This window comes from Pavona decussata, unplaced genomic scaffold, assembly GCF_977016875.1.
Source record: "Pavona decussata unplaced genomic scaffold, jaPavDecu1.1 SCAFFOLD_260, whole genome shotgun sequence".
NCBI classification, from domain to species: domain Eukaryota; kingdom Metazoa; phylum Cnidaria; class Anthozoa; order Scleractinia; family Agariciidae; genus Pavona; species Pavona decussata.
In genome coordinates, this window is record NW_028145663.1 from 1937730 (window position 1) to 1964506 (window position 26777).

Below are 26777 nucleotides of genomic sequence, written 5' to 3' on the forward strand. Positions count from 1 at the left end.
ATCAAGCCAACTGGGAGCTGGTCATTTTGTGAGTTTGTAATATAACCGTAGACGTGAGGCCATGGAAGCGCAATATATGAACTTCATATACTGAACTGCAGATGAAAGAATGAATAAAATTTATCCAGGGCTGGGGTACGACCCTATATTATAAAAGAGATTTGGGTGAGTGCTTTTAAGCGAATTTTATTACTGTTATTATGTGTAGTATCGAGAGCTACAAGTTATTCTTGGTCACTGCACTTGGTGCCACCCTCGTAAATGAAGACTACATAAATATTGATTGTTTTTTTTTTGTTTTGTTTTTTTTTTTTTTATCGTGCGCCCGACTATTTGGAAGCCATTTACCATACCTCTGACAAAGCCATTCTCTTCCAAGGCCCTAAAGTCTGGAACTCTTTACCTACAGCTATCACTAGTTCAGAGTCTCGTTTGTCCGGCTTGCTTTTTTTGATCAATCAATACAATTAATTATCACCTAAATCGAGTTCACAAATTACTTCAGTTTACTTCTGCTATATTTAGGTATTAAGTTTATCGGTTCCTGGGAGGCCCCATGTAAAATCCCTGTGTTTTCTGGTAACCTCCAAGCCAATTATATCTTCTATGTATGTATTTTTTCTCTTGTATATTCTCTAGTGAAATGGTTACTTTTGTCTCTTTTACCTCAATTATCACTTGGCGAGATGAAATAAATAAATAAATAAAAGGTTTACTTTATTTTTTATTTCCATACAGTCACCTGTCCAGCTTCGGGAAGCTCAAAACAGTCTGAAAACACTTTAATTCGGGTCAATCTTGTTTGGATTTTTCTCGGTTTTTTTTTCTTTTCTTTCCAAAGCTTTTCAAATTCCAAACTTGGTAACTTGTCGGATCTAGCCTTCCTCGAAGATGCACTTTTCACTCGACACACAACTTTCCTCCCCAGCGTTGGGAAGGAAAGATTGTGTGATGAACCAAAAATACGCGAGGGAGCCTATGGCAGATCCTTCGTCTAAGGCTGCAATTACGTAAGAAAGGAATGACTTTCGTCCCAGGATGAGTCTCGTTTCCTGGCATGAAGATTCTTTCTTTTACATGAGTGGTTTCATCCCAGGATTCCAGGAAGAGTTCATCTCGTCCGAGACGAGCTTCACCCGACCTTAGGATACAGCTAAATACTGCCAGAAGATGAGAATAACAGAATTTTAAAGAAGTCGAGTATTGTTTAAATGGTTTCTTGGTTTTAAGTGTTGTTTATGTTCAAATCGAAATTAAGTTCTTTTTTGTATGTATACATGTATGCGTATAGTCATTGCAACCGGAAATCAAACGATGTTGTCTTCGAAGTTTCATACCTGGACGAAGAAAAGAACCGTGTTTACATCAAACGAACACATTTCACCGCGGAATCATGTAAACACTTTAGGCATATAATCAGACACCGAGATGAAACTCGTCCCGGGAGAAAGTATAATTGTATAGTTTTTTTTTTAAATAATAATTTGTAATTAAATTAAACTTAGTTTGTAACTGTTTTTATCTAAGGGTTAAACTTAATTGGCTTTAATTTGTAATATAGTTTATTGCGAATTGTTTTTACCTTTGGAATTGAATTTATTTAAGGTTTTCACTAAGCTGGCTTTTATTATGTAGTATCTTTTTAATTGTATTTGTCTTTGAAATTGTAATCGAGCACACGAAGCAACACAACTTGTAACTCGATTTGTTTTCTTTGCTTGACAACCTGTGCCATATAAGCCCTGCGTGGCTACGGCATTCCATTGTAATCTCTGATATGTGCCAAAGAGGCGCCGCGCGCCGAGTTGGCTATAATCAGCTCGTATTCAACAAGCGCAAGTGGAATAATTGCTATATTAAACAAAACTACGAAAAATCACTTAATCTTGCTGATTTGGTGACATTTACTTTTCCCCTTGACACGCACTCTTACCATATTTGTGGGGTGTCTCCTGGGGTGTGGTATAATGGCACATATACCATGGCCGCTGAACCAATCAAAACTCTGGAACTGCGTTATCCAATGAGTCAGTTTTTAATAATGTAAGAGCCTCCATTGCAAGTTTAGATCCAGTTCAAAAGTAAGAATACGAATATCGTCTATTCACTTGATGGTTACCGAGAGATCCCGACTTGTTCTAGTCAGGCCTCGTACCTAGTTGGTTGAGCAACCAGTATTCAATGTGTTTAAATCTCGTGCGACAGAGAATTCCAAGGAAGCTTCGCCTCAGAAAGCAAATGTGCGCATAATTTGGCGAGCGTTCGCTGACGAAACGAAAAAACAAACTAATATATTTACCATCTGTAGCGTAGTCCTAACCACAGGCTTATATCGTAACGAAGGCGCCGGTTGAACAACAGTAGTTCCGGTGATTCATGAAGTTTATCTACGCTGAAGCCAAGAAAAGGCTTTGTACTCCGACAATACTAACATGCTTGGGAGGGGTTTCAAATCCAACCCCTTGCACCGGATGTCGTGGGCTTAGGAGTTCCCATCAACGTAAACGATTTTCCTTGTGTGTCTTTTGCCTCGTGTGGTTTTGTCACTCACGGACTAAGGCGTTGAATTAAAAATATTGACAATATGATTTAACGAGAGAAATTAACATGTGGAATGAACTAAACTGAGCAGATCTAAATAAACACATTAATGGGAAAACAATTAACACGAAAACAAAAAACTTAACTCGGTGACAAAACAAGGAAAGAGTACACGCTAACCGAAACATAATCAGCAGACGCAAAAATTAAAACATACCAAACAATAAACAGCATTGCAGCAAAAAACTCTTCAAAATCGTTTATTTGAATATTCATACTTCCGTACTTCTTCCAGAGACTCAGAAGTTAGAACCATATCGCATAAAGTAAGCTTTAATTCTTGGAAAGAATATGAGAATGTTCAAAGCTAGGGATGACTTTCATTCGAGCATCAGTACTCTTAATTACCTATAGTCATCATTTCCACACATAATTACAAACGTCAGTATCGATGATTGTTCAAAATGGTCAAGATAAACTTCTTTAATTTAGATTAACTGAGATTAGATCATTAGTGGGTCGACTGGGCAAACCTTTGCTTGAAATGCAATATGTGTTAAAGTAAGAGTTCAACCACTTAATTATCTAAATTCGATGAACTATCTGCTAAAATTTTACTCCTTAACTTATCTTTCTTGTCTTCGCACAGGCATATCATTATTGTCTTTCTTTCCATAGAAAACTAGGCGCCATGCGCTCTGGTTTGCCAAAAACTTGTACGTTACACGCATGTATGAATCATATAGGAACCGTTCACTACTGGTCCCAAATGGAACTGAAATAGTTTGAACACATAGCCCGATAAGTGCGCAATTTAGGCTTGGGTACTAGTTAAATTCATCACTTTTTGATAACCTGCGAGAATTACGAAAACATTAAAATAGGTACAGCAATGCCACGAGAAGGCGAATGACCGCGAACGACCTTCACTTTGCTTCGCACACTTTCAGGCAACCAACCAACCCTCAAATGGCGGAAACATTATAACAGAGAACAATTGACCATAACCGTACAAGATCGCTGTTTTGAAGGCACTTCTTGCTTTCTGTGCCTTATTTTCTAGTAAAAACAGCTGACTTGGTCACGTTGGTACAATACCCGACCGGTCCCGTGTGTACTGCTCATAAAAGCGTAAATAGACTCGGTCCGGAACGGATTCTTTTGGTCCGGGCTCGTATGAATATATCTCCACAGTCTGGACGGTTATTCGTACAAATTCTAGGCACTTTGATGATTCTGACAGCACTGATGCCGGTGTTCAGCGGTTACTAGCAGGCGCATGCGCAAGAACTACTTGTGAAAGCAGGAGTATGCTCAGTTTTGTATGATGGTAACATAGGTTGCTTAAAACTGCGTCGTACGTTCACTTTTTGCCTATTTCATGATCTACAGCGCAGGTAGCTATGTCGACTGAGGACGAGTTGTTCGCGGGCAAACAGGCATTAGCCAATAAAATTGATGATGAAAGAGTAACGGTATTCACTTTCTATGAGGCCATAGCGAAGACGATTTGTTTAGCACAGAATTCCATTGCAGCGTAAGGTTCATAATCATCCAGAGTTCTTTTGCGTGCTTGCCGAATGTGCTTGTTGTCATAAAAAAAGCAAGCGTATCGATGTCGTTTTACGACAAGCAGTTGTTTTAAAAAGCAACGCAATCCCACATTCAATACACTGATGTTAACAAGAGAAACCATATGTGTCCAGTTTTAAATACATCATACTCAGTTTTTGATAGTTTTATGAATAGGTTCCTACTTGATGCTATGATGTTGTTTGGTGATGTGGGGAGATGTTCACACGTTACGCCGCAAACTCCAGTGTCTCTCCAAGACTAAGAACAAGACTTCTCATTTCCTCGTCAGAAGCCCAGTCAATGCCACTTCCTACGAAAACACCCTGAAATGCGAATGAAAAAGTGCATGTCAATCCGGTTAACGACCTGCCGGTCTAAATCCTCGTAATATACCGTGTTTTCAGAAGAGGTTTATGTGATACCCATACAGTATAACAAGAGAGAAGAACATTAATCACGTGGCACTCTTGGGCGTGGTCATTGTGACAGAGAACCAAAAGTAACCATTTGGAAAGACTTACAGTAAAACTAGAAAAATTGTGTTTCTCCAAAAAGTAAACAAAGCTGTGTTAGGAGCTGGCCAACACGAGATAGAACCTAACGCTTTCACCGTATCTGCACAAACCATTTTCAGTGTTACGAGCCTCAATCTGTAATTGAATGGTTTTATACGGTGTTAACAGTGACACCGCACATATTTTTTAGACTGAAATATTGATCAGCTATCGCGATGAACTCGGACCGATATGACTCAGATTGGATTGATATTCTGGGATGGTGGGGAAACCTGGATTAACTCAAAACGGTTACAAAGTCTTGCTGACACGATAATTACGTTTTCGCCTAAATTCATTCTACGGGTCATTTCCAAGTCAAACCTACGGGGAATGGCCGATTCAACGCTTTGTATAGATTAGATTCGATTTGTTAAAGGAGAAATTAGCGAAAGAGGGATTTGACGTCCGCAAAGCGTTTTACTCAACTGCATAGCTTGAAGTGGGGAGCGAAGGAAAAATGGCGTGCGTGGGAAGAACTGTGAGGGGAACGACGCAAACGCTAGTCAAATCTCTTAGTTTTTCCCCGCAACAAGTTTTCCTCGCAGCAAACTGAACGTTTGCGTGAACAGGCTAAGGTACCGCTTAATAGAGGGTAAGTTTGCAAAACTTAAAGGGGAAGTATCACGCAAATTTGCTGTCATTTCAAAACCCAAAAATGTTTGTCTGTCAGCAGAAACAACTAAATAATTGTCAAGTTTGTTATAAATTATCATCCCAGTGCAATTAAACTGTCGATTAGTGCCTCTGGCCAGAGACAGAGTATACCGGTATGGATTGAAACTTGAAAAATGTTAGGCTAATGTTTCTCAAGTTTTCGTATTTTTGTTTCCAAAATGCGCTAGAACAGATCACGAGTTGTTCCTTTCAAGAATTTTTAACAAAAGATACCAAAAATCCCATGATACTTCCCCTTTAAGGAAGAACTTCTGGCACTGTTCGCTTAACAGAGGATAATAAACCACTGAATGCATTGCCTCTTAATTCAGGTTACCTGTATCACAATCAACAAAAGGCTAAGATAGTGTCAAGCAAAAAAATCCCTGTTTAGATCGATCCATTCCCCAACATCAAAGGAGTTAACATTTTCTCGTAGAAATAGTTAAAACCCTACACAACTTACCTGAAACACATTTCTGACGATATCTATTTTTTCTACTTTCTCGGCTATTTGCTGTTTCAACCTGAAAAAGATCGCCTCTAGGTTATTGAATTACTGAAGACTTTCCTGGGAAAATCCTTTGAGACAACAAGATACCGTAGCGCTACTGACCACGTGAGACAAACCCAAACAGCCGATGACGGTACATTAATGCACTTAAAAAAATAACTGACTGGGGCGCACAGTTTTCAGTGTGACGTAAAACGTTCCCAAGTGCTTGTAAATTCTTAAGTACTTTTAGACGCTTTGTTAATTAAAATATCTGCGCAATCAAAGGTTAATTTCTTTCCTTTACTAAATACAAATACAAAGCAAGATAAAAGATAAAATTATGTGCAAGGATCTAATATTCTATACATGTAGCAACTTTGCACCTATAGGCTTCCACCTGCCTCCTCCACAGTCTCTTCCCTTCCTTGATAAGGGAGTTTGGGAATGAGTGCGAATACAACATGGCGGAGAATAGGAACGAGCGCGAAGCGGGGGGTTATGGGAAGGAGTCTTTTCCCGCGCTCTACAGTTTCGAGCGAGCGACTGGGGACGGGATCGAGAAGGCAGGACTTCCACCTTATCGAAAGATACAAGAATTTCCCTGACTTTACTAGAATTCTTTTTTTCCTATAATGAAGAACAGGAATGCGTGGAATTTAGTTCGAAATGAATAAAGTTACGGAAAATAGAAGGATAAATTTCCAAATATAATGGAGGTGGTCTTCTATTTTGTCAAGTAAGAAAACATGAATCCAAAAGCATTTCCTGTCGAATAAACTGGAATGAAAGCTGAGAAAGACAATTCTGATCGCAAAATACAGTCAACCTAAAACATCATAAACAATCGAAGGTGGAAGGTTGAAATATGCTGAAAAAAAAAAAGAAAGAAAAGAAATGTCGCTATTAATTGAGGTTTGAATTGCCTCCCTCCACGAATTTGCGAATTTCAAACGCGATTTTTTTAAAACACGCGTTCATTTTGTAGAGCGTTACTTTTCTCCAAAAAGGTATTTGCAGCACTGTGATTGTTGGTGATTTGTGCATTTCGATCTGCAATGTTTCTAGTAGAACCTTTATTTTCCCTGACACATGTTCAAAACTGATCTGTCAGTACCAACAAATACCGAAGATCACAGCTGTGAACTGATGAGCTCAGAAGGAGAAGAGTGAACTAAGTTCACCGCATAACGAGGAAAGAGTACTTAGAGAAACACGGAGGGCAGAATGGAGAAGAAGAGGTGGACGCTAAAAGACAACATGGAGAGGAATGAATGCTTGGTTTTTATCCACAGAGCTGATAAGATAACTTGACCACAGTAAAGAGATTCGACTGCTAGCAGTCGAATCTCTTTACTGTGGTCAAATTATCTTATCAGCCCTGGTGATAAAACCAAATATTTGTTTCCACTCCGCCACCGACACAATACCACAGTTTCTTTAGAAACTAACCCCCTTATCTATATGGCGAAGAATGGTTGAGGATAAAAGGCGCGGGACAGCTGGGCGAGAGCCATGGGCGACTGGTAGAGCTTGAAGAGTGGATGGAGAAAATGTCGTCCAAACCTTATATAACCTTGGCATGGGCATGGACACATTTAAGTAGTGTACTTAAATCTCTCCTTTCCATGAAGTTTTGACAAACTCTCTACATTTCTACCTCTGACAGTCGCTCATGGCTCCCACCCTAAAGTACTTTTCCGTACTTACTTTTGGATTGCGGCATTGTCTGTAGCAGAGGCAGACGTATCTTCCTGATCTTCCTTTAATTTCTGTTAACATAAGCAAAAGATAACCATGGAGAAACTTGTATGGACAGAGAGCAGGGAGCAGGGATGGCACAGTGGTGACAAAGAACACTCTCCTTCTACTAATGTGGCCCGGGCTTCATTCCCAGACTCGGCGTCACATCTGAGTTAAGCATGTTGCTAGTTCAATTCTCGTCCTTCCCCGGAGGGGTTTCTCTGGGTACTGTAGTTTTTCCCTTTTCTAATAAAACCCATTGAAGGCTACAAGTTTGCCCTCCCCTCACCCCACCCACCTCCAGCAGGTCAGGTCAGACTATTATTCATGCCATTAATTCCCAGAAGTCGTATTTTTAACATAAAGGATAAAAGAACTTCCTTCAGGGGGTTCATCTTCTTCCTGTTTGTTTTATCTTCTTCAACCCCAAAACACGCGAGGTTACGGTGCTATGTCACAATTAGGGAACTTAAGCAACGACAACAATGACGGAAACGAAAACGCCACTTGAAAGTATTACTTCATCTTATTTGTGTTGTGTTACTTTATTCTCACGGTAATGTATTTTCGTTTTCTTTTAAACATATGATTGTAAAGCGCTATTGATCAGCACATGTAAATACACGCTATATAAATTGGTAAATTATTATTATTATTATTATTATTATTATTATTATTATTATTATTATTATTATTATTATTATTATTATTATTATTATTATTATTATTATTATTATTATTATTATTATTATTATTATTGTTACTTCGCGATTATATGTACTCATTCAAGTTGTACAAAAACGGCGAATTTCCCTGTTCCAGGAACCAAATTAGTAGGCATGGTGTTCGAGCTAAAAAAGAGAAGTTATTGGTTATTTCACGTTATTAGGGAGTTTAAGGCCCGGTTCAGACGCCGAACTTTTCATGAGCCGAACCTAATACTTCGAATTAAGTACATGAAATGTTCGGCGTCTGAATCAGTTGAGAACGGCTGTTTCAATTTGGAACGGCTCAGCCGTTCTTCCCGCCTGGCTCAGCCGGGAATTTCGGCTTTGGAACGGCTTTGATTCAGACGCCGAACTTTTCATGAGCCGAACCTAATGCATAAATTGTTATAACGTATTTCAAATAAAAAAATATAATAATTAAAAAAAAAACACGCTAACATTTCGATTGGTTTTGCTTCAAGTAAATTAAGTTCGGCTAATTAAGTTCGGCGTCTGAATCAAAAGGCGGGATTTTCGTGATTTGGGCGACCTTAATTTGAATTAAGTTCGGCTCATGAAAAGTTCGGCGTCTGAACTGGGCCTAAGAAACAAGGACGGCAACGTTAACGAGAACGCCACAAAACAATGGGCCTATGAGCAAAAACAATCGCTTTGCACGTGCGTTTGACATTTTGGTACATTTCTTTGCCGTCTTCCGCAAAACAACAACGTGAAATGACCAAATTTTAGGTTTTCTCAAGAACGGGAGTGTATGACGCAAAATCTTCTTTATTTTTCCTTACTTTGACGTCGTTCATACTAATTTAGTTCCTGGAGAGTTCGCCAGCATTTTCCAAGTTAAACAAATTTAAAAGATTGCGAAAGAGTTACAAAAACGAGAAGTTATATTTTTAAATGACGTTCTCGTTACCGCTGCTGTCCTCGTTTCTTAAACTCCCTATTAGGGAACTTAAGCAACAAAGACGGCAACGGCAACGAAAAGGTCAATTGAAAATATGACTTCGCGTCACTTGTACTACTTCGCGATTATTCCAATTCGTTCAATTTGCACAATGTGGCCGAAGTATCCGGGAACTAAAATGATAGGAACGGCGTTCAAGTAAGGAAAGAGAATGACAAATTCACCGGTGTGCTCACGTTCTCCACAAATCCTTGAATTTGGTCATTTCACGTTGTTGTTTTGCTGATGACGGCAAAGAGATGTACAAAAACATACGCACGTGCAGAGCGATTGTTTTTGCTCATTAAACCTTTTGTTTTGTGGCGTTCTCGTTGCCGTCGCCGTCGTCGTTGCTTAAGTTCCCCATTGTTTTGCCGAGGGCGGCAAAGAAATGTACCAAAATTTAAAACGCACGTGCAGAGCGATTGCTTTCCCTCATTACACCTATTGTTTTGCGACGTTGTCGTTTTGTCGCCCTCATATCGTTGCTTAAGCCTGGTTCCCACTTGTTCGATAAGCACAAGCATAAGCTTGCGACGTTCCCACATGCGAAACAAGCACAAGAAAATAAGGCATACGCAAGCGCAGTAACGTTGGAGGAGATCTGGAAACTGATTCAAGATGGCGGAATCATCTAGCTTGTGCTTGTGCTTACCTCGCGCCGGTTCCCACTTGTGAAATAAACACAAGCACAAGGAATGGAAAAAAGTTTCTTTTTCTTGCGCTTATACTTATGCTAGCCTCCCACGCAGTCATTTTCAGGGGACTCGTATTACCTACGAGTCCCCTAATGCTTAACTCACCCTTATTACATCCCGTTCCCACGCGATTTTTCTTATGCTTACGCTTGTGCTTATCTCAGCGGTGGGAACCAGGCCTAACGTCATCAGGGCCGTACCTAGCGCGGGGGCAGAGGGGGCAGCTGCCCCCGCCAGGAAAACTCAATTTGTTTCTAACATCACACTGATCACAAGAAAATCGACTAATTGACTGAAAAAATATTCCTTCAATGTGAATTCCAAATAATTATTTTGGAAAATCTTTTGAGGCAAAAGCCAGTACCGGTTTTCTTATGAAAATAATGATTTTGTCAGTTTGTGCTGCCTATGGTTTAGAATTTGGTGTGTAAATAAAGACTGACAAGCCTACGCCACTTTCTGGCGCGTGTTTTAGTCTTTTTAAATCTAGGTTATACAAGTATATTTTTTTTCAGAGATAAATTGGTTTTAAAAGCCTGCCCTGCTCGCAAGTATTTGTAGCGGGTTTGGATTTAACCATCACATGTTCATCATCCGACAGCTCATTTGCGCCTAATGATTTTTGAGTTTCCTTTTTTGAATTCTGTAGCCGCTGCTAATTACACTCAGCTCTCTACTTTATCACTTTATTCGAAAACTTCACCATTCCAAACACATCCCGACGGTAAACAAATCCGTACCAGAACGGTTCATGAAATACAAAGATTAAATAAAAGATGTTAAAAAATACTACAAGTAACGACATGGAATAAGCAACTGAGAAACAATAGAAAACGAACGACTAACATAAAAACGGCGAAACACAACTTTACAACACTGAAAATGACGCGCACACTAAAAACTTATGCAAAGAAAACTGGCTTAAAAAGGGTAAAAGGAGTGTCAGAAAGGCTCTTTACATACATAATAATCTTTAAAGGTGTGGGGGCGAAAGGTATGAAATATGTAGCACAAACAAATGCAACAAAAGTAGGTGTAAATTAGGCGCGCAGAAAAAGCTATAACTCGCTGTAACAAATTCTCTTCCTTTTGAATATGATCTCTTATTCCGCGTGTTCGACGACGGTGTTTTTATGCCACATAGGGCATTTCAGCTGGGTTTGGCTTGGATCTTTTAAGTGCTTGATAGTTTTAACTGCCTTTCTTGTTGAGATTTGTGTAATGTTAGGACAGAAATTAATCATTGCCTGTATCATGCAATGAGCTTCATTCTGTAATTGTTGGAATGCCGGGCCCGACTATTAGTGTTTGTCACAAGGAGTTGTGTTTCTTGGCACGGCTTTTTGGTTTTTTGTTCTCTAGTAATCGTTGTAGCGTGTTATAGAGCTATGCAACGTGTCACAGTAATACTGAAAAGGCTTGAATTGTATTTAAATAACTACTGTGTTTTTGTGTTCAACTAGAAACCCTGTCTACATACGGTAGACCCCTGTGAGGGGTGTGCGGAGTTTGCCCCCACAGACAAAAAATCCTAGGTACGGCCCTGGTCATAGCCAGGAGGGAATAATTTTGTCACAGTCCAGCAAGTGGCCTCTGCACTTACCTGAAGGGATTTCATTAGGTTTCTGTTCTGCTTCTTTTTCCCTATTACAGGATAAAACAGACATTATCACCGGATTTTAAAATACAGTTTAAGCCGAAGCTGAAAAATTAACTAACAAACTTACATTGTTTTTTTCCCAGGACAATCAATATTCTCAAAGCTTTAAAAAGTCCTGAAGTCCAACACCTGAACAAAAATTGTGATTCAAGGTTATTAGGGAGACAAAATTCCCCGCATTTAACATGTCTTTACCCTAGCTTTTTACTGACCAAAAAAAATCTTCAATGGCCAATCATGGGAAATCCTTAGGCCGTAAAACCACAAAGATCAAGTGATTGTTGGAAATTTCTTAAGGTGACCCTATACCTTCAGAGGTGTCTCGTGTCCAAGCGATGTAGTGCATCCAGTTTAAAATGTACATACCTAAACCCCTATATCAAATTAAAGCTTATAGAGCTGGCTATCAAACGATTCCAATAATTTTGAAATAAAATGAATTGTCGACTTTTTCATGACCTCTAAATGCGAGCGTCCGAATCACCTTTTTAAAACTACAAGTCAAAGCGAATTTTGTTTTTTCGCTAATTTAATTTGCTTCTCAGTTTCCGGACCCAAAGCGGTAAAAAAACGTGTCTGCGTTTTGCCATATTCAATCGCAATGAAAAGTTATAGAACATTTTTTAAATAGGATGAAAAAAATGTGGAGTGATCGTACAAAAATCGCTCTCGGAGAAAAACTATTTGGAAAGAAAAAATTCGCAGACACGTGTTTGTTGTTTATATGTTAAACTAGCTATTGTCCAAATTTGAAGGCAAACGAACAAATTCCTTTTGAGTTTTAGCACTTTGAAGTGGCTCCTTTAAGTGAAAAAATTTGATTCGAGAAAACAGCGCTAAAAATTCGGCAATTCATTTTATTTCAAAATTCTTGGTTTAGTTTGATAGCCAGCTATATAAGCTTTAATTTTATGTAAGGGTGTAGGTATCTACAGTTTAAACCGGACGCGCTACATCACTTGGACGCGAGACGCCTCAGAAGGTGTAAGGTAACCTTAAACGAAATTATGAACCAAGGGAGAGAATACTGTAAAACTGAAGTTTGACTTACCATAACTTAGTTGCTTCAGCTTGTCTAAACTGGCTTGCGCTTCCAACAAAGCCTAGGAAAAAATAAGAAATGTTGCGAACTGACTTTTAAAGCGAGTTGGAATAATCGCGACGACGTTTGAAAAAAATGTGAATTCATTTTAATAGTGACGTTCTCCCTGCTGACGCTGTCGTCATTGCTTAAGCTCCCTATTAACTAAAAGACAACTAGAATCTGGGGAGACTTTCATTTCTTTAGAACTTGCTACTTTAATATCTTGTGGAGTCAGCTTCTCCAAAGCTTAACGACAGCTGCGTTTATTTGATTCCATACTGAACATAATTAAAACAAATCAATGAAAAGCCATAATTCTTGTGGCTGTGGTCACGAGAGGACAGGCTTGAAAAACACTGAAAACAAATGCTTGAAATGCCGGCTGAAGTTGGGAGGAAGGACATACAGTGTATTTGAACTTGCAGGCCTCCTTCCAATTATTTCACTCGCTACTTTGCTGCTGGCATTCACAACTCCACCTGTCAATCTAGCTTAGGTTTCTTTCCAAGAACCAACCTCTTCAAGTAGGCCTGCCCCTTTTCTAAGCTCTAATTTTACTCGACCCAGATAACTTGCAGCTCCATTGTTTTTTGTGTCTGGCGCATTGTTTTGTTGATCGTTCTTTTGTCTTCTCACCCATTAATGCGAGACTTTGTAAACGATGCAGATCGACCCACCTCTTCACCTCCTGGGATAGGCTGCTAAATACTGCATGAACCGTGCGGTATTTTTTCATGTGACACACACTTGATTTTTGTCTTTGCTACAAATTTCAGGGATTAAATTATATGGTATTCACCAGATTTTGCCAGCTTAGCTGAGTAGTAACAATACATTTTGTATAAATGCCTCTAATGTTGCAGGCAAGAACCTGAAGTTTCAAGGACGTTGCCTCCTAAAGGCTGGTTTCTATATGATCGCGGATCGCAGATCGCAATAAGGTCTGCGATCGTCTGCGATCATATGGAAACTACTTCTGCGATCGTCTGCGATCCTGCGATCGCGATCGCAGACGATCGCAGAAGATAGAACCATGTTCTATCTAAAGGCTGGTTTCCATATGATCGCAGACGATCGCAGACATTATTGCGATCTGCGATCTGCGATCCGCGATCATATGGAAACCAGCCTTAACACATTATGACTATGCGGGAAAAGAAGATCTTAGTATGGGCTATTGGAATCCAAAAAGAAAATTGGGGGTAACTACGCATCTTTTATAGATAATTAAGCAACAAGTATTCTAAAAAGCACCAATATACAAAACAATGTATGCCACGCATTATTTTCAAAATTGAAGCTTAATTATCTCTGAAAAATGCGTAGTTACCCCTATTTTTCTTTTCGGATTCCAATAACCCTTGCCAAGATCTGCTTTTCGCGCGCAGTAATAAACCGCGCAAAAATATCCCTGTTTTAGCAGGCACCGTCCTTAAGAAACTCAACTTGCTCGGACCATCCCGAGATAAGCAGAACGTTTGTGCAGTAACAAAAGGAGGCACTGTCTTTTAATTGTACTATGCAGGTCAGAGGAAGATAAAAGAATAGAAGCTAACCTCATGTTCCAGAAGAATCTCAGTACTAAGCTTGTTCTGTTTTACGCACAGTTTGGCAAAAGAACTGAAAGCAAAGGTTTAGAATAAATGAATTAAGAGTCTTATATTAGTTTATAGCTAATACTAGATGTCAACATCAGCTGATCTTTAAATTTAAGAGGCAAAAGTAGGAACAAAAATGACTCCGAGCAGCATATAAAAGCTAGTCTAGGAAGTACAGATCACCATACCGAGGACATTTCAGTCACATCAGAAAGTGAGGATGCTAATGAGATGCATTAACTGTATGATAGACATCACAAGGTGTCCCCTAACCTTAATTCTCACTAAGACACAAATAATTCTGTCAAATTTTGCTTTGCACTTTGTTTTGTGATAAAAATGGAAATCTTGCCCATAATCATTGTTTTTTGTTGCAAACGAAAAGTAAAGCAGCGCATTGGAGCAATGTTTTCGAAAGGAATTTAAGGCCATGTGCAAAAACTCTGGCAAATCTGGGCTAAAACAACGAAAACAAATCTGAAAAGTCATTTGGGTCAGTTATGCTCTCAGTCCCTCAATTATCTGTAATGTGTGACACAGCAAATACATTTTCTTTCATTCCTTCCTTCCTTCCTTCCTTCCTTCCTTCGAGTCACGTCTGTCAACAGGTGATTTACTGTTGACCATTACTGAATGAGTAATATGCTTGCCTTAGTACTCACTTTTCATCGACACGTAATGATTGTAATACAAACTTTTATCCTTACTTCATTTCTTCAATTTGTTCTTCTGTTGGCACCTCTGACAGAACGTCTGGGAATAACTTTTTTATTAGCTGGTCACCACATAAAAGCCTGCAACATGGCAATACAAGCATGTGCAACAATAACTACTATATAGTTTTTGAAGGCTTCATGGAAAATGGAATTTCATTTCACTTTCTACAAGTACAACAGTAGCATCCTATACAGGGGTCTATACACAGAATGGAAAAATGGTGCAAGTGATGGGTAAAAACTATTGCTCACATGTAATAGGGTTTTGAAATCTGACTATCCTGGCATCTTTAAGCATAGAAGAAATTTTCAATTCTTATCAGCAACTTTTGCAGTAGGTGTTGTAAACAGAAATTAGCATCATAACAAATTTTGCACAAGTTGGTGTCTCCCCACACTCTGTCCCAGTCACAAATACATGTACATGTTTGACAGATTCAGCTGAGAGAAAGTGACAACAAACTATATGAATAAACTTGACAAGTAGACAGCTGGTATGAGCTCTAGTGACCAACCTATCCAAGACAAGCTTCTTGTAGGATCGTGCGGTTGATAAGGAATACAACTGATCTTGCAGCTTGGATATCCTACGACAAAATTAAACCTACCCAATGAATTTAAATACCAATGGATGATTAATATAAACTGAAGATAACTGTCAATAATTGACAGTCATCCCTAGAGTAAAATTATCCCTAGAGACAGAGGGGCATAAAACCCAGGAAGAAATGCATTGAGCCTCAGTAAATGAGTGCAGATCATAATAATCATCATTATTATCATATAAGGGAAAATTTGATAAAAAACAACAAGGCTAAAAAAATTTGATTTTTCTTCAGTTCTTAAAGAGGGTTAGCCAAAGGTACTCCGGCAAAAATCACTATATACAAGTAAGTAAATCTGTTTTAGTTTTGTTTTGTTTTTTTTTGTCTTGTTTTTGTATTTTTTGTCTGTTTGGTTATTTTCTTTTGTTTCTTCTTTTGGTAAAACATCCCTTTTGTTTCAACTGTTAACCACATTCTGTAAATTAAATAATTTATTTAAAACCAAATAGCACAACACATTATCTACTAGTATTCATGTTTTGTACCTGGCACTGGAGAAGGTTTTGTACCAACTGTTTGTTGCAAAGGGTCAAGTAGGAAACATGTTACTCTTCTTGACTAGTAATTTTTGTAGTAAGTGGATTACAAATGAACACAAACCTTTCATAAAGATCTAATTGTGAAGAATCATTCAAGGAGGTCTGAAGGTCTTCACGCTGCTGGAGACGCCCTGCAAACAACACGGTCAACATTTTTTTTTAACCTAATAAATCAAAGCAAGCCCTAGGATACTAGCCTGTGAACATGCTTCTTGGGCGTGCGCAGAGGGCAGAAGCGCTTCCGCCGTCTCAGCACACCCAAGAAGCCTGTTCACAGGCTACAAGGATACAATTTTTGTGATCTCTTATGGCAAAGACCCAACCCAAGGTGTTACATCCATTTTAAGGCTAAATATTCCAAGTGGTAGGTACCATGGTTTCTCTCAACTTCAATTTCTGTACTACAGAACAGCAAAGAGTACTTCTTCTTCTCGCCAGTGACTTACCAGTAACCATTTGTACAACTGGGTAGAAAGAAAAACTGGAGCACAGGTGGAGGTACAACAGTGTAGTGGTCAGCAAGGAGTTTTGGCTGCAAGATCAGGGAATCAGTGGTTCAAGGCTAGGTTGGACTTGCCTTGTCATTCACACTGATCCTGTCCTGTCATGTCCTTTCATAAACCAAGAAAGTTCGCCAAACCTAAAGCTACCTGAACATCCCGGTGTGATCAATTGATGACAATCTATCATCCGAAATCGAAGAACGTTTATTTGGTAAATTAAATTATAGTCAATTTGCGTGCTGAGACAGAACTGTGAAAAAGTTAAATTATTGTCTATTAGTTGCTAAATATTATTTAAACTGTCAAAAACTAAAGAAGAAACAATTAAATTTTGACGAATTCAAACAAAGAATTGCCTTCAAACTACGCATTGAAGGCTTGGCTTAAGTCCTTTTTTTTTATTTCCTTTCTCTTCTTTTCCGTTTTGCAAATACCAACATGCTCTTCCTCTGTATTAAGCATAGAAACTATAGGGTCTTATGTGTTAGCGTAAGTAATACGTGTTGTGGCCTGCGTTTCGTGTTGTTTTGTTTTTGTGTGTTTTGGCGAGTGCTGACTATAATTATTGTTCTAATCAGTCTTCACTAGAATAAACTTTTGCTGTATGTCTTATGGTAACTGTGCCTCATTTATATTATTATAATAATGTCTTTGTGTCTTTCTAGTTTTATGTACCATGCGATGTGTGTTGTTTATGATGCAAATCCATATGTTGTAATAACTTTTGTACTGTCAAATGAACTTGTACTACCATCAATTTTCATTTGTATGCTTGTTATATTGTAATTCTTTTGTTAATAAAGATTTGCAAAAAAAAAAAAACCATCCAAAATCTTATCCATCAATTGATAACAATCAATGACAAACAATTAATTGTTATCGATTGCAATCGGGCAATTGATGACCAATCAGTAATCACAAGCTTCCGTCCTCTATTTGGTTTTGATTGCCATTGATTACTATTGACTATCGTTTACTGTGAAGCTGACTGTTTTCTATCAATTTTTGATTAATAATTATTGGTAGTTTTGTTCCGCTTGTGGTCGCGTACATGTCTGGTGACTTTTGCCCCAGCCTTTGCACAAATAACTGACTGGAAATGTATCAAGTTGTTTTGACTATCTATACCAGGTTGTACTTAAAGAGTATGTACCAGGAATGTCCATTTGCTGTTGAAGTTGGTGACCGATTCTTTGCTCAGAAGAAGTAGCCTGTGAACAGGCTATGGTAGGGGATAGGACAAAAGAAAACACCGCGAGCAAAGCGAGGCAGGGTGAAACTGTGCCGAGAGGGGAGCTGGCCGAGGGGGGACTGGGGGGAGGAAGGGACGGCCAGCTTCACTCGCCTCACTTCGCTCGCGGCCTTTTCCTTCGCCATTTCCTTCGCTCTTTCTGGCTACGGGAACCTGTTCACAGGCTAAGAAGAAGAAAAGAGATTGTGGGATTTTGCTGAAAGTGATTGATAAGGTGCACCGTATTTCTTTTGTAAAAGCGTTTCATTTTGACCATCAAAAAATATGCACATCGATGGCATTTGATGTTCATCAATATACAATTGATGGCAATTGAAAAAGACAAATTTTTCGCCATCGATTGGACATCGATTTTCGATATTTAAATCCATTAATTGTTATTGATTGTCATCAATTGCCATCGATTGTTATCGATTATCGATTTCATCGATTGATCACGCCGGCTAAACATGCATGTACATTTCATGATTCGCTTGAACCTTGAAATGTAAAGAATTCTCTACCGTTTCTTAACCTGGAGACAATCACTGACACTTTTAACTAAAATTGAACCCTTTCACAATAGCTCGAGAATTAAGAAGTGAAAATTACAACTTACGAACGAGTAATTCGGATTCGTGATTGATCTTCTGTTGTAGAAGCCATTCCTTGCACTTTTTCAGTCCCAAGAGTGGGTTCTTTTCTTCCTCTTCCTCGTCGTTCTGAATTTCATCCGCATCTCCCCCGTTTTCAGTTGTATTTGTGCCTTCTAGGTTCAGCAATGTGGGTGCTATAGGACTCGCGCTTTCGAGAAATTCTTCTTCCTCTAAATTTGCCGCCATTTTGTCCAAAAACAACATTCGTTCGTGCCCAGATTTCCGCAGTCATACCTCCCTTTGAGCAAGGGGGAGGGGGTAGGAAAGATGATGGAAAAAGTACCCAAATCTTTCAAATTTTTTCATTTTAATGGGAAATTAAAAAAAAACTTAAGTCATTAAAGTAAAACAAAAAATATCTCTTTGTTAAATCTAGGATTTATTAGTTTTTTTAAAAAGTTTTCGGAAGAAGCTTCCCGTAAAAAAGAAAACAACTCTAACTTACCAGCCCCTCCCTACTAGAGAAAGGTTTGTGATACATGCAAGATGGCGTCCTTGACTGAGCAAAGTAAAGTGAGAGAATTGTTTGATTCTATGACCTTAGGAGTCGTTCGATCCCTTGGTAAGTCAACAACTAACATACTTAAATATTCAAAAATTATGACAGAAATATTGAAAAGCGTTTCTTTTAATAGATAAACGTGAAGAAATCAAGAGAGTGATTGTCCGCCACACGTTTGTGTAGCCGGGCTGTGTCGATCAGAAAACTTGTAACACGGTTTATGAGATTAATCATCCAGACGAAATAATTATATTTTTAGAGAAAAAACCTGGTGTAACAGATGTGCGTCTTCTGGACAGACAACCAGCAGAGAAACACATTATATTCACTTGGGAACAGGTATTAATCTCTTATCTGTTCGGAGTAGACTTAATCCATTGATTATTTGAAGGAACTAAAAGGTCAAATCAGTCACGATCACTCAGTTTCTCAGAGGTCACAGATTCTGAGTCAATCAAACAATGAACAGTCGATCACTCATTTATATGATTAGTCAGCAAATTATTTAGTCAGTCAATCAATCATCAATCAATCAATCACTCAATCAGCAAGTTAGCCATTCAGTGGATCAACGCCAGTGTCTGATGTGAATCAGCCAGTCCCTCCATCATTCAATGACTCAGACAGTCAGTCAGTCAAACATCAATCAGTCATTCAGTCACTTAGGCAGTAAGTCAGATGTCAATCAGTCAGTCAGTCAGTTAAGTCAGTCACTTAGTCAGACAGTCAGTCAGTCAAACATCAATCAGTCAGTCAATCAGTCAGTCAGCCAGTCAGTCAGTCAGTAAGTCAGTCAGTCAGTCACTAAATCAGTCAGTCAGTCGGTCAGTCAGTCAGTCAGTCAGTCAGTCAGCCAGCTTAAGCCAGCCAGCTAGCCAGTCCGTCAGTCAGTCAGTCAGTCAGTCAGTCAGTCACTTAATCAGTCAGTCAGCCAGTCAGTCAGTCATTTTGTTGGGTAGTCACTCACAGTTACTCCATTAGTCAATCGGACAGTCCCTCATTCAGTCAATAAATAGGTCAGTCTGTCCATTCAAGTAAATGAATACATAATATATGTGGCCAATAAATAAACATTGTTTTCTCTTTGTTTGGCAGAAAAACATGTGTATCCTTCCAGGAGACTTGAAAAGTTTTTTCCTGACAACAAATGGGCTCTTGATACAATGGAGTATCAAGTTTGATGGTAATTTTAAAGGCTTGCTTTTGTTGTAATGAATGTCCTATTCCTTTTATTACACTGAATGATGTACACAGCATTACACTGTACCTAAACCATATGCTTTTAGGAAGTGTGTTACCCCTGGGAAAGATGGAACTAAATCCTGTGGCAGGTTTGGTGTTGCTATCTAAATCCACGACTGTTAGTGATGACAAACCTTCGTTGGCTGACTTAGATTCTGACACAGACGAGGGGGATGAGCAAGGTACTGTTGCTAGTTAACTCTTTCAGCCCTACATTCAATGCACAATTTCCCATTTCTGGTCTCTACAGATTTTTCTGTAGTACTAGTTGGGAGAACTTGATAAAGATCTTGAGAAAACTTCTCTTCGGTGATCAGTTCTCATAACCTTTTCTCATAATGATTTTCTGATTTGATGAGGAGAAATTTGATGATGATAACCCTTGAGATTTGAAGGGTAAAAACATACATGTCAGTTTTCAGGAACAGTTCAAAATTTTAGCATGGACACGTCTCTGATGTACACTGTAGCCTGTAGGGGTCGAACATTCCAGCTTTGGCTTGCTGATTTCTGCACTACATATAATTGTACAGTAGATCAGATGAGAATAGGTCTCATTTAAATGGTCTTGGCCCATACAATTTTGGTCAAATGTCATTATACAGGTTAATCTTACCGTTATCTTTTTCTGTTGTCATGTTTCTGTAGGTCACATAAAGCCACACTTTGATAATCGCTGCAAGGTTTTTGAACTGGATCCATGTGATGGTTTTGGTAAAGTCTGCTTGGTTTACAAAGATGTTAAAGCTGGTAGGTGATTGTCGTTGTCATCATCATCATCATCATCAGTTATCACAGCATCTTATTATAGATACCAGCCAGATCGTTGCTGGATTATCATTAATAAATTCTTCATTCATTCATAATTTGCTTGCTGGAAAGGGAAATGTGAAACTACTGACATTAAATCAAAGCTACATGTAGTCTCAAATCTTTTATCAGTACATTTATTTTGATCCTGATTCAAAAAGTTCTCCTGGCTTATCTTTTCGGCTTCTGTTTCAGGAGTAACAACCAGTCAGCCAGAGATATGGTTTCTTGATCGTTCACTAGAGTGGTCGTATCTTGCCTCTTGCTTCACTGATTACTTCAGAATGATGATTGTACATCTTGGTCTTCCTCTCTGGCAATACCTGTTTACTTCAACCGGACTCAGTCCTGAAACAAAGGTCAGACTGTGTAACAAAGCAAGGAGAAATTTTGCACTCAAATGCAGTGAACCTATATAGACCCTGTGCAAAAATGGCCGACGTATTTATTATCTTGTTTACATTCAAATTAGCCCAACTAACCTAATTCTTGAGTTTATAAATCCATTGAAAAGAATATTTTACCTTGAACAAGGCTACTAGCTACATGTAGGGCTAATCACGCGCTCTCAATAATCACACAACGAAAGGTTTGGGCAACAAGTTTATTGAGTCAGATTCGACTGCTGTACACTGAGTAGCGAATGACGTCGTAGCTGAATCAATAGACTCCCGCCAAAAGGCCCAAACCGAAGTTGGGTGGTATTGAAGGGGCGTGATTGTAAATAGAATGTGATCACAAAAATAGCTAAATATATATAGTTAAAAAATGAGAGACTATAGGTTAAGGGCGAGAGAAACGCAGAACATTGGTAGCCATAATCGTGACTGCAAGTTGCTTTTGAGCAGGAGTCATCTCAAGATACACGAGATAGGCGTCGCTTTGCCAATCACCTTGCCGCTGTATAAGCGGGGCGGGAACGTTACATTTAAAAGCAAAACTAGCACCGCCGCGCCTAAAGCTGTGAGGAGAATAGTGGGCCGGGACTAAACCGAGTGCACTAATGGTCTTGGAAAGAAAAGCGCAAAAATGGCGATACGTAAGAGGAAATAAGCGCTGAGGCGTGGGGGAAATGACCGAGAAAAGCGGCGCGTGAGACGGACCGGAGTTGAGCCGCAGATGATGCCGTAAAGCCGTTACGGGAAAGAGAGGGGAACCAGGAATGCGAGGCAAGGGGATTGACAAAGAACGCTGTTGATATTGAATAGTCTTAGAAGCCCGAATATGCAGCGTGGCACCTTGGGAGGTGAAGACTAAATCAGACCGCAAGGGAACTTTGGAAGAAATACAATTCGGCGCATCAGGAACTAAATTAGATTTACGTAAAAAGGTAAAAAACGCGACGAGAAATAGCGCCCACATCGCGGCATGTAGAGGCGTGTCTAAGGTAAATAAGGGGTATACTTGAAGCAAGAGCTCCGGCGTAATAGGATGTTTGCGAGTAGGAGCCACGCCGAGGTATCGCTTGGCGCCTCGAAGAACTAACTGAAAACGATAATGTGAGTCCCAGACCTTACCAAAACCTAAAAGCTGGTTAAAGTGCTTAAGGCTGCTAAGATGGTTAATGATTGTGCCATAAGCTCGCCCAGAGAGGGTAAGATAAGCGACGTAGCGTATAAGAAAGGGAATTTGAATAGGGAAGGGAGGGCAAGAAACCGAACGGCAAAACTTAGTATAAACGCTAACGTGAGACTTCATATTCCGATGAGTAGAATCGGCAAACGCAAGATCAAGAAGACGCTGGGCAAAAGCATCGAGTATAGGGATGCTGATGAAGGACCCTGAAACGAAGGCAAAAAAGAAGAAAAAAGAAAAAATATATATATGTATAGAAATAAACCTATAGAGAGATATAAGCCATAAATGTTCATGAAAGTGACGGAAAAAAGCGATATATATATAGATACAGATAATGTCAGTCAACATCAAAATAGATAAAGTCGCTGGGGATCTGGTGGAAAACGTAACTGATCCCGAGCTGTGTTGTGAGCTGTGCAAACTGCGCTTGATACGAGGGAATATGCCAACGACTCAAAGCGTCCGCTAACGAGTTATGTTCGCCTGGAAGGTGACGAGCACGCAGTTCGAAATCATGGAACGCTGAAAGAAACCACAATTGTCTCAAACAGCGTTGCATGAAAGGATCCTTAGTGGAGCCTGAGTTGATGACAGTAACAGCAGCCTCGTTGTCGCACGAGATGAGAAATCGCTGATGTTGCAACATAGGAGCCCAGAACTTCACAGCCACAATGATAGTGAAGAGTTCCAAAGCGGAGATATGAGTCGCAGCGGAACAGACAAAATGCGGGAAGGCAAACGTGAGGCATTGACTGAGGCATGTCGCGCCGCCACGAACCATACAAGCATCGGTGGTGAAACGCAAATTATCAAAGAGCCACTCCGCGGGCTTGATAACAGAAACACCGTTAAATAGGGGAAGAAATGTGTTCCACCACGACAGATCCTGACGCATTTCCAAGGTGACTGGTTGATGTTTGGCATGTGGAGGAAAACTGCGCAAAGCGTTTAAAAGGCGCGAGAGAAAAATCCGGCTGGCGTGAACGCAAGCAGTCACAAAAGAAAGTTTTCCGAGTAAGGACTGCAAATCTTTGATTGTGAATTGCTCGCGTGACAGCCACAGATGTAATTCGTCAGATAATTCGCGAAGCCGCGCATTTGGTACTCGTAAAGTTAAATTCTCTGAGTTGACGAGAATACCCAAGCAAACCATCTCAGTCGCTGGCGGTGAGTCCTTTTCGGGCGAGGAGGCTAAGCCGAGGGAATCAAAGAGAAGTCCAAGGGCGGCAAACGCGGTATGAGCCAGTGCCAGAATTTCTGCGCCATAAAAATCGTCGAGGTAAACGTCAGCAGAGAAGTTGGATTGTGTGAAAATGTAAATTACGGCCTTTGTCGTGCGTTGACATATCATTGCAGAAGATCTCAAGCCAAAAGGGCAACGAGTGTCAAAATACAGATGATTGTCAAAGTTAAAACCTAACAAATGATAGTCTTTGGGGTCAATTGGCAATTGACGATAAGCGCGTTGAAGATCTTTCTTGTAAAGATAACAACCCCGCCCTTTGACGTGCTTGCCCTATGAAAACGAGCTTATGACTGACCGATCAACGAAGCTCGCGTTACGATAAGCTTACTGACGTCATATGATACGCACCTAATTAGCAAAAATCACTAGACGTAATTTATGCTCAATTGGAATGCAGGTCAGAATATTTAAATGTCAGCCAATTTTGCTTAAGGCCTATAAATGTTTTACTTTCAAACACCAGTCAAGATTTATTTTTGTAATCATCACGAGGGAAAACCAATCAGGTATGAGATTTGTAATTTTTATGGCAGTGTATTACCGTATTTACTTCTATTTGAAAAATTATAGGCATCGCATGTACTACCCTGCAAGCAGTGGTTTCTCCACCAGACACTATGCCACGTGCACGAAAGGAAGAGAAATTGGCTTCTCCCTTTCATAGCTTAGTGTCCGGTGGAGAAAGCACTGCTCGCAGGGTAGCATGTACTGGCCAGAGCAAAATATACTCATAAGTTGCTCCTTGTCAAAATTTAAGTTCCCCATACTTCTTATGCATAAATGTGCAGTCTGTCTCTCATCAAGCTTGAACTTGTATCAAATCTCATTGTACAAAATGTTATATATCACTAATATTAATTGCTGTTGTTAAAAAATGAAATTTTCCCAATAGCAATGGTTCAATCTGTATGCACCAACAAGACTAGCTATTGACATGGCAAACGTTGATGCACAAGGCCAACAGAAACCAAGTACAGCAGAAGGAAATCAACCAGTTGCAAATCTTCCTTTGAATGCCTTGGACGTAAACAGACTGTTTAAAGGCAAATCAGACAAAGGAAAAAGTAAACAGTCGCAGCCAAAGAAACCTCCAGCAGGAAAGACTCAAAATCCAAATCAAGGTCGCAGTGGTCAGCCTGGTAGACCAACTCAAAGATGAATGTAATTGAAGGGCTGAGAGCATAACTGTCTTCTGTCGAATTTTAGGTTGATTTTTTTTGTTGTTTTCCTCAATTAAATAGTGCATGAATTTTTGCAAGTGACCAGAGCAATGTTCTCTGACAAAATTGAAGGGCACATATATGAACTTGGAAAATTTCAGTCACTTTTGAAAATTGGGCTAAAATTCAACATAAGACAGCTCTCAGCCCTTCTATTGCTGCGCAAGGTTGCATAATTATGTTATCCTCAGTTTACTTTAATTTATGACCCCAAATGCTTCATTTGAGTATAACACCCTATGGCCCCTGTTGGTACATTGGAAGGACAAGATCCCCTCCCCCCCACCCCCGAGTAGAAAATGGGCGTGGTGAGTATAACACCCTACGGTCTCTGTTGGTACATTGGAAGGACAAGATTCAATTCCCCCCCCCCCCCCCCCCCCATCCTCGTTCCCAGAGCCTACGATCTTCTGGTCAGCCGTTGGATCGTGGGCCCTGGTAACAGCCGTTACCGGATGTCGTGAATTTCATGACATCCGGTAGCGCACGCTCAGTGTGATAAATTACCATTGTGCTTGCTCAGTATTATTATTGCTCAGTATTAGAAAGTAAAGACAAATGCGCAGAAGCATAGCATTTTTCACCTTATAGTGCATCAGGTTTTCGACAGCCAATGAAAAAAAAGATATTTTTGGATGGACCCAGAGCCACTCGTCCAACAATTTAAAAAAAAACGTTGGGGCTCTGGGGACCAGAATGCCCACCCCTCGAGTAGAAAATGGGCGTGGTGTGCAACAGCTGTGGAGAGCACTACAAAGGAGAGACAGCTAGGGCTCTGGGGAAGAGACTGGACGGACACCAGAAGCAAACAACATCTGCCATCTGGGAACGCCAGTCCAAGGTCAACCATGAAATTGAGTGGGAGAGGGTCAAAAAGACTGCGAGAAAGAGCTGACGGCTTCAATGCTTCAACATTAGTAGACGGTCCTTGAGCAGAGTTATTCATACAGTTGACAAAAATATTATTTTACAATAATATTTTATCTGATTAGGTTCAACAAAGCTAATGAACTCTATCAAATATTTGACCTTTTCATACAGAGCTGAACCAGTTAAATTTTATTTTATAACTAAATACACAGAAAACATTCACTTTCTTGAGTACACAAAACAATGTTTTATTAATAAAAAAAGATGGCACAAGAAGGTGGAAATAAATAAAAACACATGGGCGAGGATAATTTCACGCAGTTGTAGGTGTTTTATATAAATATATTTTATTTACTTTTAACTAACAATAACTGCTTCAGAAGCAGTTACCCATTTTCCTTACCCTGCGAGTTGAGGTATCTTACCTCCTTGTTGTGCTACATCTTGTGCCCTGCATGTCTTTGGTGTCTGCAGGGCAATAAGCAACTTATTTCCCCGCCAACACATGGAGCAATCAAGGAACCTCTGCTCGCAGGGTAACATTTAACTGCAAGTGTACATGTATAGACATTACATTTAACAATATTTATCACGGGAATGTTTAAAAAACTTTTTTAAAAGCCAACAGACATATGCAGGAACAAAACATTTAACAATGTAATCTCCTATGAGATAGTTAACTTAAGTTATTGAAAGTACCAACCTCATCCCCACGATCCAAAATGGCAGCCTGAACTGCCATCTTGGATTTCACTGCTGGAAAGACCATTGGGATCAGGTTGTGCAAG

The 26777-nt window shown here is 39.6% G+C and overlaps 4 protein-coding genes across 4 annotated transcripts; 1 reads left to right on the forward strand and 3 right to left on the reverse strand.

Moving 5' to 3' along the window:
- Nucleotides 1-279: 279 nt before the first annotated feature.
- On the reverse strand, nt 280-18727 carry LOC146456254 (centromere protein H-like). The gene is made up of 10 exons (XM_085093339.1): nt 18485-18727; nt 16193-16262; nt 15503-15574; nt 14979-15065; nt 14230-14293; nt 12641-12692; nt 11533-11573; nt 7531-7592; nt 5794-5854; nt 280-4439 (listed from the first exon to the last, which is right to left on the reverse strand). Exons 1-10 carry the CDS (start codon nt 18723-18725, stop codon nt 4344-4346), a joined length of 846 nt encoding a protein of 281 aa, XP_084949465.1. The 5' UTR covers nt 18726-18727; the 3' UTR covers nt 280-4343.
- A 252-nt stretch (nt 18728-18979) lies between these two features.
- LOC146456255 (tubulin polyglutamylase complex subunit 2-like) lies at nt 18980-26635 on the forward strand. The gene is made up of 8 exons (XM_085093333.1): nt 18980-19083; nt 19283-19362; nt 20119-20206; nt 20310-20447; nt 20914-21015; nt 21271-21434; nt 24792-25427; nt 25835-26635. Exons 1-7 carry the CDS (start codon nt 19008-19010, stop codon nt 25056-25058), a joined length of 915 nt encoding a protein of 304 aa, XP_084949459.1. The 5' UTR covers nt 18980-19007; the 3' UTR covers nt 25059-25427; nt 25835-26635.
- On the reverse strand, nt 21445-23001 carry LOC146456256 (uncharacterized). Its single transcript, XM_085093331.1, has one exon. The coding sequence runs from the start codon at nt 22999-23001 to the stop codon at nt 21859-21861; it is 1143 nt and encodes a 380-aa protein (XP_084949457.1). The 3' UTR covers nt 21445-21858.
- On the reverse strand, nt 22991-24783 carry LOC146456257 (uncharacterized). Its single transcript, XM_085093332.1, has one exon. It carries the CDS (start codon nt 24002-24004, stop codon nt 22991-22993), a length of 1014 nt encoding a protein of 337 aa, XP_084949458.1. The 5' UTR covers nt 24005-24783.
- Nucleotides 26636-26777: the final 142 nt, after the last annotated feature.

Coding starts and splice junctions, on each gene's coding strand:
- LOC146456257 (XM_085093332.1), bottom strand. CDS start 24,004: ATGATATGTCAACGCACGACAAAGGCCGTAATTTACATTTTCACACAA.
- LOC146456255 (XM_085093333.1), top strand. CDS start 19,008: ATGGCGTCCTTGACTGAGCAAAGTAAAGTGAGAGAATTGTTTGATTCT. Junction 21,016..21,270: donor TTACAAAGATGTTAAAGCTG/GTAGGTGATTGT, acceptor CTTCTGTTTCAG/GAGTAACAACCAGTCAGCCA. Junction 21,435..24,791: donor GACTCAGTCCTGAAACAAAG/GTCAGACTGTGT, acceptor TTTTCCCAATAG/CAATGGTTCAATCTGTATGC.
- LOC146456256 (XM_085093331.1), bottom strand. CDS start 23,001: ATGTTGACTGACATTATCTGTATCTATATATATATCGCTTTTTTCCGT.
- LOC146456254 (XM_085093339.1), bottom strand. CDS start 18,725: ATGTTGTTTTTGGACAAAATGGCGGCAAATTTAGAGGAAGAAGAATTT. Junction 16,263..18,484: donor CGAATCCGAATTACTCGTTC/GTAAGTTGTAAT, acceptor TGTTGTTTGCAG/GGCGTCTCCAGCAGCGTGAA. Junction 14,294..14,978: donor GAACAAATTGAAGAAATGAA/GTAAGGATAAAA, acceptor CTTTGCTTTCAG/TTCTTTTGCCAAACTGTGCG.